General features: G+C 33.1%; 1 protein-coding gene across 8 annotated transcripts in view; it reads left to right on the forward strand.

Moving 5' to 3' along the window:
* Positions 1-13223, forward strand: part of LOC148615900 (polycystin-1-like protein 2) — a 140021-nt gene that overhangs the window by 107385 nt on the left and 19413 nt on the right. For all 8 annotated transcript variants that reach the window (XM_088582513.1, XM_088582515.1, XM_088582517.1 and 5 more), the window contains 4 exons: positions 118-188; positions 1266-1569; positions 6118-6390; positions 8428-8581. In XM_088582513.1, coding sequence (XP_088438639.1) covers positions 118-188; positions 1266-1569; positions 6118-6390; positions 8428-8581 — 802 coding nt within the window. The remainder of the gene's footprint in view (positions 1-117; positions 189-1265; positions 1570-6117; positions 6391-8427; positions 8582-13223) is intronic.

Genomic DNA, 13223 nt, shown 5'->3' on the forward strand with positions numbered 1-13223 from the left:
AAATTGGAATGTGCCATGTTACGCAAGGTTCTTTAGAGCCTCCAGTTTTGTTCTTCACATTTCTTCGTAAACTTTTCGTTTCGATAAAAAATGTTATTTTTGTGGATTTTGATTCAGGATACATTGGTGGATTTCTTAGATAAGACTTTAGAAGACAGTGCTGCTGCGTCAGATACAGATTTTGCAATGTATGTATATTTTTTGTTTTCCATTTAAAATGTTTTTTCATGTGTGTACAATTTTTGGATTTGGTCCTTATGTGCCGGGTGACTACTGACCCTTTTACACTCTAACCATAAGTTATGGGTCTTAGTTTGACAGTACTTATGTCGCTCATTATTTAGTTTACTTCAGGCATGTTTGATTAATTAACCAAACTCGGTAACCGGACAAATTATTGCCAATTGATCAGTGAATCGTTATATGAATATTCTTAAATTTATGTAAGGTTACATACATACTTAATGAGTTTTATACGCTATGTTTTTATAAGATACATACTTTACATACGGAATCATCAAATGTTATTAGTGATGAGATGTAGGTGAAAAAAAATCAAATATTCTGTTTTGTGCGCATAACCTTACTTTTTGATACCCCCAAAACCGCTGAACAGTAATTTTAGGCATTTTTTTTCATCATAAATATAAAAAAGACGTCATGAAAATTATTCAGGATATCATTTGAGAATAGTTGCAGATAATTATGAAATATTTAATTATAATAAGCTATATTTTTGTGTATAGTAATTGTATGTTATAAATGTAAGCGTGCGCATGATCCCTTAAACTATGGTTTGTAATAATAATCATAGGATGTTAAGTTGGAATCCATTCAACAGTTTTAGAGGTTGTCAAGTTGCGCATGGAAAGATAGTTCCTCTTGGTCAAAAAATGAATAAGTCAATATTTTATGACATGACCCCTCCCCAATAAAAATACTAGAATGGAAATGCAAAATAAGAAGAATAAAATGACATTTATTTTCATTACATTATTTTAAGCAATGTTTCATCAGTTGCAGATGAGAACTTGGAATGGACAAACAACAATCAACAAGATCACTTTATCACTGTACGTCCTGTTTGGGTATAACAATGTATGTTTTCAAAGGGATATTACCATTGTGCATAGTTATTGAATTATTTTCATACTGTTTAAGATATGAATAAATATTGATTTAAGATTTTTATTATGTACCTATGAAATTTTTCTATCAGATGTTTAATTCAACTAGTCTCTAGTCTCTAGTTTTATATCATTCAGGTCATTTTTAGAATCAACGTCTAACTTGTTGGATCTGTCCATTGATTCATCTGAATCTCTTTTCATTGATGATGAAATTGATGATTACGGCTTTTCGTTTGAGGATGAGACTGAAACAACAACACCTGAGCCAACTACTGTAACATCTGCTGTAATTACTGGCGATCAAGTGAATAATGGATCTACATCTCAACCTGTTACCACAACAACAGTTCCAACAACGACAACCACATTAAAACCTACTACTTCTCCACCTGTAATAAAAAAGAAAAAAAAGTTAAGCAAGAAAAAAGTGGCTGAATTGGTTTGTATTCCAATCATTTGCTGTAAGGGTGAGGGTTTGCTTAGGATAAAGATTGGTTCCAATATACAAGTGCAAAGTGAACATCTAAGATATCATCCATGAGTGTAACGAAATCCCATCGCTTCCTTAATGTTGTAGATGGAACTTATATGCCAAACGTAGGATAATTCACCTGCAGACGTTTTCCTGGATCATCACCGTATATAAGATAAAGAACTTTTTTATATTATAGGATATAATGTTTTTGACCCGGTCCACCGTCAGTCCATCAATAGTTTTCCGCACTTTTTTAAACACTTGCAGATATTTAGCTTATATTTAGTATGTTAGTCTACCATGGTGACTTACAGATTACGTTTTGCTCTGCTTCGCTGATATTTACCGGAATTACAGGTCTTAGACTAGGCAAATTTTACAAAATATAATTGGTTTTTTTTTTATAAACACTGCTAATGTTTTGTTTTTTGTTTTTTTGTTTTGTTTTGTTTTGTTTTGTTTGTTTGTTTGTTTTGTTTTTTTTTGGTATCACCGTATGTGAGTCTACCGTGATAAGTTACAGATTAAGTTTAAGTTTCGTTTTGCTCCACTGATTTTTACCGAAATTACGGGTTTTGAAAATTATTGAGCTGATTTAAAAACAATAACAATTTTCCAGATTTTTTTCTTAACGCTTTCAGATACTGAACTGATTTTTTAATATGCCAGTCTTTGGTGGGGGGGGGACATTATTTTTGGTGTGTTCGTGTGCCCATGGGTCCCTGTGTCCGTTTGCCCGTCACCAAATTAGTCATTGCAACTCCTCTGAAATTACTGAACCGAATTTTTTGAAACGTGGTATGTAGCAATAACATCATATATATTTGTGCAGATTACCAAGAAATGTTTATCCCCTGGTTTCTGTAGAAGTTAAGCCCCTTTGAAATGAGTAATTTGTGTGACCTTTGAACTTCAAAATTTGTCAGAAATCCTCATAATTATCTTGTCAGTTCAAATTCTCTTTAACTACTGAACAGTCAGCGCAAATTCTCTGCAGCCTCTCAACAGAATTTTATGAAGCTGCTCTGTGGACATGATTTATACTGCAAGTGGATGCAGTTTGTGGACGATGGGGGTCCATATGTTGTTGCAGAAAAAAACAAACTTTAAATTTTACTTAATTTATGGTCATTGTACTTCTTCATAATTTTGTAAAAAGTACTGTTTTCAAGATTTTTTTTTCTAAACGCTTGCAGATATTGAGCTGATTTTTTTGGTATGTCAGTCTACCTTGATGAGTTACATTACAAGTTTACGTTTTGCTTTGCTCTATTTGCTAATTTTTACTGAAAAAAAAAACAGTCCTTAGACCCAACACTTTCATATGTTGTGCTGATTTTTTGTTTGTACCATGATGAATTACATATTAAGTTTTATGCTTCGTTGAGATTGTCTATGAATTTAAGCCCTTTAAACTTTCTTTTTTTTCAAATACATTTTATTGAAAAGTCCAATATCATATATGTTGACGCTTAGAGTATGTGAGCGTGTTCTTTCATTATTTCAATTTTACCTTTAAACTATTATTGCAAAAAAAACTAAGGCATCAATGGCAAAATCCATTTTCCCTTTGTTGTCACAACGAGAATAAGCTGAAAAAAAAATTTCCAATTACATTATCATTATCAATACATTTATAAATTTATGCAACCAGTGAAAATAAGTGAATTATCATTATCAAAGCATTTGAAAATTTATGCAACCAGTGAAAATAATGAATTATCATTATCAAAACATTTGTAAATTTATACAACCAGTGAAAACAAGTGCTATTCTGTCCCTTTTTTAATTGGTCTATTTGTAAGTTAAATTAAGCATGAAATAAAAGAAATAGAACTAATCTTAATTGTACTTGCTTTTAAATGAGTTTTATAATTTCTACATTGTCAAACAACTTTGTATTGTAATGTTGACATATTAAGGAAGTGTAAAGATTTATATCAAAATTGATTTATAAAGAGTAATAACAAAATAACCGAACTTACAAAATCTGGGCAGTAGTCAAAAGGAAAGTCTAAATAACAAATGACAATATTAGGTAAAAACCTGAAAGTTGGAAACTACTGCAATGGTCCTGACTTGGTACAGGCATTTCAAAATATGAAGTGGGTTTAACTAGTTTTTATAGCACGCTTAATCTCCCGCTTCCGCTACTGTTCAATATTTCTGGAATATTTCAACTCAAATGAACTACATAAAATATCAGTAAAATCAGTAGTCAAAAACAGTACAAAAGATAAGAACAATAAATAAAAGGGGAAAAAGAACTAAATACAATACAAGTTATGTAAATCCAAGCGACGAATTTCAAAATAAGTCTTGAACTTTATGGGGAAGATACATCAAGTTCAAGATTAAAAAAAAATAATATACAAGTAAAAACTACTGAAAATCAATTTGTAGACATTATGAAAATTCATTATCTATATGTTTGTCAGAAACCGAATATCTTTCAACAAAATGTGGATATCACAACAAAACTTTTAAGGAAAAAAAAATGGTGTGTTAACGGTCACCCGACCGACCCTCATCTTATCGCCACGAACTTTTTTATCGGCAATTTTCTGAAATTCCGGAAATTTCTGCTTTTCCGTCACCGGTATACCGGTATTTATCGTATTAAACTACATTGGCGGCCAAAAAAAATCCGACCTACCAACCCTTTTTTTTTCAGACTGTCACAATAAACAAACATTATTTTTTGGCCTAGGCAGCGTTTGAGACGTATTTTCTTAAGAAACCAGAACATTCGCTATTAGCTCAAACATACCATAACAACTGTGAAATGTGCACACAATATGCAGGGGAAAAACGATATATTACAGCACAAGAAAAGAAAATTTATGATTTAAAAACCAGAATCGTCCCGTTTTTCATATATTTTTGTACTGAAATTTGAGGTCTTCTATCAAAAATAACGTAGATGAAGCTATGTCAACAGTCTTTTTAATTTCTAGTTCTGGTTGATAAATAAACGGAGCAATTCACAAAATTTAGAATTATTAATTGAGGGAACATAGTCACTATATCGATATGTGAAAAAATTGCATCTAGCTTCTTTTACCTTTTGTTTCTGATTTGTATACTTATTGGGGTTGACTGTACGGTCATCCCAAGATGGAGGGTGGAAATTCGGCTAGGAATAATTTTCATTAATAAAGTTACAGGATGACCGTAACGAAGAATCTTCTTTTCTAAGAACCACCATAACGTGCGACAAAGGATGTCCGTAACATGAGAAACAAAAATATTTCGTGAAAACACCTTAAAATATTGGCTTGCATACGGCAGGGAATGGATGTTTGGCATCCTATTTCTAAATTCAGTATAGAATTTTATGTGGCATCTGATCTGTGATGAATATGATCATATTAGAAAAAAATTGAAATTGTTGACTTTCTACCAATTTTTTAGATTGAATCAATATATTGCAAACTTTTATTTACATTGATGGCATCTTATGTTTAGCCAAGAAACAAATATGTCTATTAAAGGTAATCTTATCGACCCTATTTTTTCCTATCCTAGCACATTTATTATATGGTATTTTTGATAAAATGTCGATAAACTATTATTTCTTATTTGAGCACTATTAGAGTTTAAAAAAAAGCCCCCTCCCCCTAAGTGTCAATATAAAATAATTATTTAAAAAAATGAAATGGTTTTACATACGTATCATATAATATTTTTTTCTCATCCTATGAAACCTTAAACAGAGTGTATGTGTGGCATCCATTTTCTAAATTCATTATATAATGTTATGTGGCATCTGATCTGTTATGAATAAAATCATATAAGAGAAATGAGAAACACCTATGATAAGAAAATAGACAAAAGAGGTATTAATACCAAATAATATGAGAACATTAAGTGGTAGAGTTTTTGATGTTTCAACATACTCATGTGATATATTTACTTGCTACAAATCTACTGGTTCAAGCTAGTATAGTTGTATGTAACTGTCTCAGAATGCATGTAATAAAATATACTTAAAAAATTGAAATTGCTGACTTTCTACCAATTTTTTTTGATTGAATCAATATATTGCAAACTGTTATTTACATTGATGGCAACTTATGTTTAGCCAAGAAACAAATATGTCTATTAAAGGTAATCTTATCGACCCTATTTTTTCCTATCCTAGCACATTTATTATATGGTATTTTTGATAAAATGCCGATAAACTATTATTTCTTATTTGAGCACTATTAGAGTTTAAAAAAGCCCCCTCCTCCTAAGTGTCAATATAAAATAATTATTAAAAAAAATGAAATGGTTTTACATACCTATCATATAATATTTTTTTTATCATCCTATGAAACCTTAGACAACTTTATTAAAGAAAATAATTCTTACCCGAATTTCCATCCTCCATCTTGTATTACCGCAACGGCCGTTCTGGTCATCCGCCTCAACCTAGTGTATACTGGACTCTTGTATTTACTGATATGCTAAAATTATAAGGAGTTACTTCGATCATTAAAAACTTATGATAACAGTTTATTTTTGTAGGAAAAAAGAACGAAGAAGATTCTTACAACTGTAAATAAACTTGCAGATACCATTCTGTCAAATATTGGAGAGAAGCCTGGAAAAGTACAGATTCAAACCAAAAGTATTTCATTATCCCTGGCGGTTGATACTTTCAATGAAACAGAAAATGCAACAAAGTCTTACACAACAAAGTTTGAAAAGAATGGTAAAAAACTAGACAGCTCATTTGAAGTCCCTTCAGAAGTTGCAAAAAGTCTTCCATCATCAGAAAATTTAAGTTTCAGATCAAAGGTAAACTTTTTCAGTTGGAAAATGTAATCTTTATGCTCTTTTATGGGCGTGTTCATAGATTATCTGTCTGTCTTTGTATATTTTGTATTGGCGAATAATTCTTATAAATCATTCAATCTGGATGTGTGAATTTCACTTATTTCTACCCTACCTAAACGGTTGTAGGGTCTCCAGTATATTTCATTCCAATTTGATGTGCATTTAATATCTACTATTTTCTGGATATTTCTGAGGAAAATATACCAGTCTTTAACTTCTTAACAATTGTAAGCTTCATCAATAGGATTTGTGTTAGTCTTTTAATAATATCCTGCTTTGAAATTAGGAGATATATAATGATCATGATGTCTGTCCTTTGTTTGTCCTGCCACACCTTTCCATGATAGTTTTCTCTGCCTGTTGACATTTTAACAGAACCTTTATACTGATAGTCTATATTGATGGATTATATTTGAGACTACTAGTGCCTCTTTGATTTCCTGTTAAAGGACGATTTGCTTAAATATTTTGCCCATATAAATTCAAGGATATGGATAGGGCATATTTTTAGTGAGCTTTGCTCGCAGTTTTTCTTGTCTAGTTTCTTATTACAGAAATTAACATGGTTGTAAGCTTTACAAACCCTGGTGGAAGAATCATAGCTACTGACTGTGAGATGAGAACCTATGTCTGATAAAATTCTTCACTTCTATGAGACCAATTTAAGTTTTAGGATTGAATGATGATGTTTACATTTGCATATTTTCTAAGATTTGTAGCCTAATTTTCTTTAATATGCATTACTGTCATTCACTGCTTTAATATTATTCAAACTGTTTAATAAAATTTATCAAGCTTAGAAAAGTCCAATCATTAATTGGTTAAACTAGTAAATACAGTAATTATATCTAATAAGGTAGTTTATTGATGATATGATTTTCACATGTGTTAATAAATGATACTATGACGTATAAGTTGAAATTGTAGCATTGTCCATGTTTTCCTTACTTTTGGACTCATTTTTTTCCTATTTCAATATACACATTACAGGCAGAATTAATTTAAGCAGCACCATGTCAAAATTATATTTGATATGTCTACCGTATTTGCCAACCTTTCTGGCACAACAATTTGATATTCTAGATGCTGAGTTCACAATTTTCTTGTCTAATTTCTTATCACAGACCTTAGTAATGTAGATGTACTTAATATGGTCCGATAACTTTATTGTACAAATATTGCTATGATATGTTTCTCGTATCCAAAATAAGATGGTTTTATTTAAGAGTTTTTTTTAAGATGATTAGAATTCAAGGTTAAGTATCCCTTCTGAGAACATGTTCAAAGTATTGCAGAAACTTATTTATTTATTCAAATGATATCTTGAAATGGCTAGATTTAGGAAGCATGAAAATATTAACTGAGTATTATTGTATAATTAAAGTAATTTAACTTCAATCGATAGAGTATATTTGTCAACAGTGACCTGCCATAGTTTGGTTCCTTATCTAACATGGTACAAAGGACATTGAAATGCTTTATCTCCATCCATTTTTGTTACTGTCATATCACAGTTCATACATTATACCAGAGTTTGCCGTTACTACGCAGAATTTTTGTATCGCGCTAGACTTCTTACAATTAGGCTTCTGGAGTAGGGATATGTTGCTACAAGTTGTCACTACAGAAGTTTTATGGTCGTCATTATGAACTCGTGGATCGTTAGGGTGTATCCATTTTCACCATGAAAACTGATTTGTTCAACGTATCATTGTTTTCCTTTTCTCTTTCGTCTACCTGGGACTTGACTTTTTATGAGCAACTCGGCCGGTGTTTCTAGAAAAGCTGAAGACGCTTACCCTACCGTTTCACCTGATCCATGCTGCCAGTTTTTAGTAGAGTCCGAGTTGCTTATTTACTTTCATTACTTTGTATGTATCATTTTAGTAATTTTATGTTTTTTGTCGTGTTTTTATTTTTTCCATGTCTGATCCTTGTCCCTAAATTGCATTCTTTTGATTTTTGATAGAATCTTGGTTACCTTGATTACTCTTTTAGATGATTCTCCATGCTAAGAATCCATATTTCTGGGACCCATCTTCAGCATACATAACTACACCAACAGTAGACCTCTCGCTGTTAGATTACAAAGGAAGATCAGTCGAAGTGAAGGGATTACATGATCCTATGGTGATCAAAATACCAAACGCTGGTAAGTCAATTTTTATATGGTAACCTCAAACTTTCAAGAATCGTTTTTTTTTCTAAATGAGTCTTATTGACAATAACATAAAACAATGAAAATAACGTTTTTTATTGTGCAAATCCGTTGCCATGGAAATCACCATGTTTATTTACCATAACTACCAAATAGTAAATTGTGTTTTCAATCGACTCATTACCATGGAAACTATTAATGCGGACAATATAGTTATATATTTATCGTTGTAGTCCATTGAGAAATTTATGGGAATATGGTATTAAATCAGTGTGGATCATGAAATATTTGGAAGATTTTTGGAGATAATTAGTTCAAGAATATTATCAGAATATAATAGCATTAAAACCTATGATTTTTCAACACTGTATACTTCTATTCCTAATACTCAGTTAAAATTCCAGCTTAAAACATCTATCGTTGTTTTTCAAAAAAAGATGGTACACTTAGATACAAATATATAGTTCTTGGTAGATATTCCTCATATTTTGTAAGAAATAATTCCAAATCATCTTCCAAATATAAAGAAGAAGATGTTTACAAAATGCTGGAATTTTTAATCGACAAAATATTTGTCCTGTGTGGTGGACGCGTTTTTCAACAAACGGTCGGCAATCCAATGGAAACAAATTATGCTTCTCTACTTGCTGACCTATTCATTCACTATTATAAGGCTGGCTTTATAGCTGATCTGATCCAAAAGAAAGAATATCGTTTAGCTAGATCCTTTAATCTCAGTTTCCGCTATATAGATGACGTATTATCTTTAAACAATCCTAATTTGACACATGGCATCTACCCCAAAGAACTTGAGATAAAGATTACTACAGATACTGTGGAGTCAGCCTCATACCTTGACCTACACTTAGAAATCGATGGTAAAGGAAAACTATTGACCAAACTTTACGACAAATGTGATGACTTGTCATTCAGATTTGTCAACTTTCCTTTCATCTGTGGCGACATCCCTTCAGCACCTGCGTATGGAGTGTTCATATCACAATTCATACATTATGACAGAGCATGCCGAGACTACGCAGATTTTTTGTTTCGCGCTAGAATTCTAACAAATAAGCTTGTGGAGAAGGGTTATGTTGCTACAAGATTGAAGTCAACACCACAGAAGTTTTATGGTCATCATAAACTCGTGGATCGTTACGGTGTATCCATCTGCGCCATGAAAACTGATTTATACAACGTGTCATAGTTTTCCTTTCCTCTTTCGTCTACCTGGGACTTGACTTTTTATGAGCAACTCGGCGGGTGTTTCTAGAAAAGCAGAGGACGCTTACCCTACCGTTGCACCTGGTCCATGCTCCTAATTTTTAATGGAGTCCGAGTTGCTCATTTGCTTTTGTTACTTTGTATGTATGATTTTAGTTGGGCAAACACTAATGTGTTGGATACCAAGTCCAATTGTGTATGGGGTAGGGTAAATATTTATAGAATGTGGTATCCTTCATAGAACTGTTATGGGGATTTTTGATCCGTCGAAAAAACATGACCGCCGTTATAAAAAATAGAACATAGGGGTCAGAAAGTAGTTTTTTGCTTATATCTCCAAAATTGTTAATTTAAGCCAAATTTTGACATGGGGTAAAAGTGTTCAGCATGATAAGATCTATCTTGGTCAAATTTTCATTTTAATCTGGTAAGCCATGTTGGAGTTTTTGCCTTTTTTAGACCTATGTCACTACTTGACTAATTGGAACCAAACTTGGTATGAATGATCCTAGAGGTATCGTGCATAGAACTGTTTGTTTTGTTTGATTGGGTTTAACGTCCAAGCAGCAATATTTCAGCTATATTCAGACGATGAACATGAAATGGATGATAAAATGAACATGAAATGAAAAAGAAAGGATGGGACACAAGGATAATAGGGTCGACAAATTTTGATTGCCACTGGAAAAAGGGTGGGTGGGTAAGGTCGGGCAATTTATCCTCCTGTGGCGGAGCGCAAAGGTTCCTACTCCTATCGAATACCACAGCAGGGTTCTTTAACGTGTGAGGAACGTGGCAACTTTCCCAACACGGTGCACCACTAGGTTTTCCGTATTATAGCCTGACAACCCCAGCATGTAACACGCCAGGGGTACCCCATTCCACCACCTGGGGCACACATCCCAGTTGCTCTGTGGGCAGAGCGCCTAGCCCCCCAGTTGCCTTATACGACAAGCTTAGCGCTGCTGCAGGCCTATTCTTTTAACACCCGGACCTGCACGGGGCTGGATAGAACTGAAGTGGGGATTTTTAATCTGAAAACCTGGCCGCCGTTGCTAAAAATAGAACATAGCGGTCATACAGTAGTTTTTCGCATATATATTCCAAACCCGTTAAGCTTAGAAAAATTATTATAGCTGAAATTATTATAAGGCCTTCAAACTTCTTCAGGGATTGGGCGACTCCTTGAAAGAGTTATTAACCTTGAAAGATAAAAAAAAAATTTCACTACACTCCTCCATCTGATTAAATTGATACAGGGAAGATAACGTTCCCTGCACTATAGTGAAGTGAATAGAGTCGTTATATAATATTGATTTGTTGTGACATGCATCATTACTTTGATCCTATATCCTACATAATAACACCTAGATGAACTGTCCCGTAGTACCATACATCGTGTATTAAGTTACAGTCCTAGATTAATCGAACGAGGAGGAATCACCTGGCCAGCGAAAGCTATATTTTTATATAGCCTAGGTGGCCGAGTTGTCTAGGGCGCTGGACTTAGTGCAGGCGGTGTTGCCATAGATGTCACAGCGGTACGAGTTCGACTCCCGCGGACGGAACGACAAAAATTTCTAACATCGTTGGAAAATTTTCAGACCCTTCTATATATACAAGACTTGAAATGTAGTTTCTTGAAACTGGAAGGATATATTTCCGGTCATGATTAAATTGCAGTGGTCATGAACAAAAAGCAAAAAGGGGTCCCCCATGCCCTGTTATTGGATAAAAAATCCAAACGGTCATTTTGTTAAAGATACCTTAAAAAATAGTAATACCAACTTTCATTGAATTCTGTGTAGTAGTTTTTGAGAAGATTTTTAAGACATAACTTTCAAAAACAGGAAAAAATACGTCCAAAAAGGGCAGTAACTCCAACATTGGTCGACATACTTTCACCAGAATATTATCACAGATAGATCTCATGATGTTCAACAAATCCTGGTCAGAATTGGGTTAAATCTAACAGTTTTGGAGATATATGCGAAAAACTGCTATCTGTTCCTAATTCCTATAATTGTTCTTTAATTTACAAATTATTCATTTGAAAGGTACAGAATTTAACTTTCCTAATAAGACACTGTTCTGATTTGGGGTAGGGGTAGGTTTTTCACTTCAACTGCCATAAGACATTTATAAATGTTATAATCTTTCCGTAAAGCAAAAAAACCCTGAATGATACTTTAGGACAGCCGAACAGCAAAGTCGAAATTGGCGTTGATTTCATTTACAAGAGTCACATGACAAACCGTAGTCAACATGGTGATGCCTTAGCGGCACGGTTTCTGATAGAAACTCGCAATGTCACCATTGGAATAATATAAAACGGTCATACAACTGTTTTGAACAATTTTCGACATATTTATTCCTTCAAATCAGCGAAGTTAATCTAGAAGATCTAAATCAAAAATTGTTCATTTACAAGAAGACCAAAACTCAAAATAGGGAGCAAAATTCATCAATGAGTGGTTCTACCATCATGTGCAATACAAAAATGAAGCTGAGTGTTATATATAATAATTTGTAATACTGCAAATTTTGATATATATGGTAAATAAAATTTGAAATAATTCGTGGTCAAGTTTTTTCTTTTATGAGACCAGAAAAGTCATATAATGGTATCATGCTATCAGTTGTCGTCCACTGACACTTCCTATTCCATTCAATAACTTGAGTATTAGTGAATAGATCTTCAAGAAATGCCATACTAGAAGAAAAAGGAGCTGGGATTGATTTTGGGGCTTGTTACTTGAACTGTTTAGGAATAAGGGTCATGCACTTTCATAATGTCTGAACAATACCTTGAATAAACCTGAAAGGCTGTCTTTGAATGTGATGCATAAACAAGATGCTTTAAGGAGCCTGAATCTCTCACCCGGTTGAATTTTGCTTTTCAAAGGCAATAAATTTAACAAGAAGTTGTCCAACAATTTTGACTCAAGACGTCTTTGGTAAGACTATTCATAAGATCTTTTCACCAATTGAAAGTTTCTTTTAATCTATCATAGTTTTCAAGATATTGACTGAAAACTGTTAAGAAAAGTCATTTTTCCCCTTTGAGGGACAATAACTCTTACAAGGAGACAACTTTTATCCCTGAAGACATGATATGGATCATTTCAGCTATTGAAAGAATTTGGCTAAAATTGGTTTTGGGGATATATGCGAAAAACTACTGTCTGACCCCTATATTCTATTTTTAGTAACGGATGCCATGTTTTTTATCAAATAATGTCAGAGAAGATTTTTGAAAGAAATAGCATTAAAAATAGCAAAAATCGTTGAAAAGGGCAATAACTCCAGCATGGCTTAGGTCTCACTAACCACTTCTGGGTCAAATGGTCACCCCCTATGTAGTACCAAAAACACACTGAACCTAGACATATGCATTGTAAGTGCATTATTT

This window comes from Perna viridis, chromosome 5, assembly GCF_037379345.1.
Source record: "Perna viridis isolate PV_CMFRI_1.1 ecotype Kerala chromosome 5, ASM3737934v1, whole genome shotgun sequence".
In the NCBI taxonomy this organism is placed as follows: Eukaryota; Metazoa; Mollusca; class Bivalvia; order Mytilida; family Mytilidae; genus Perna; species Perna viridis.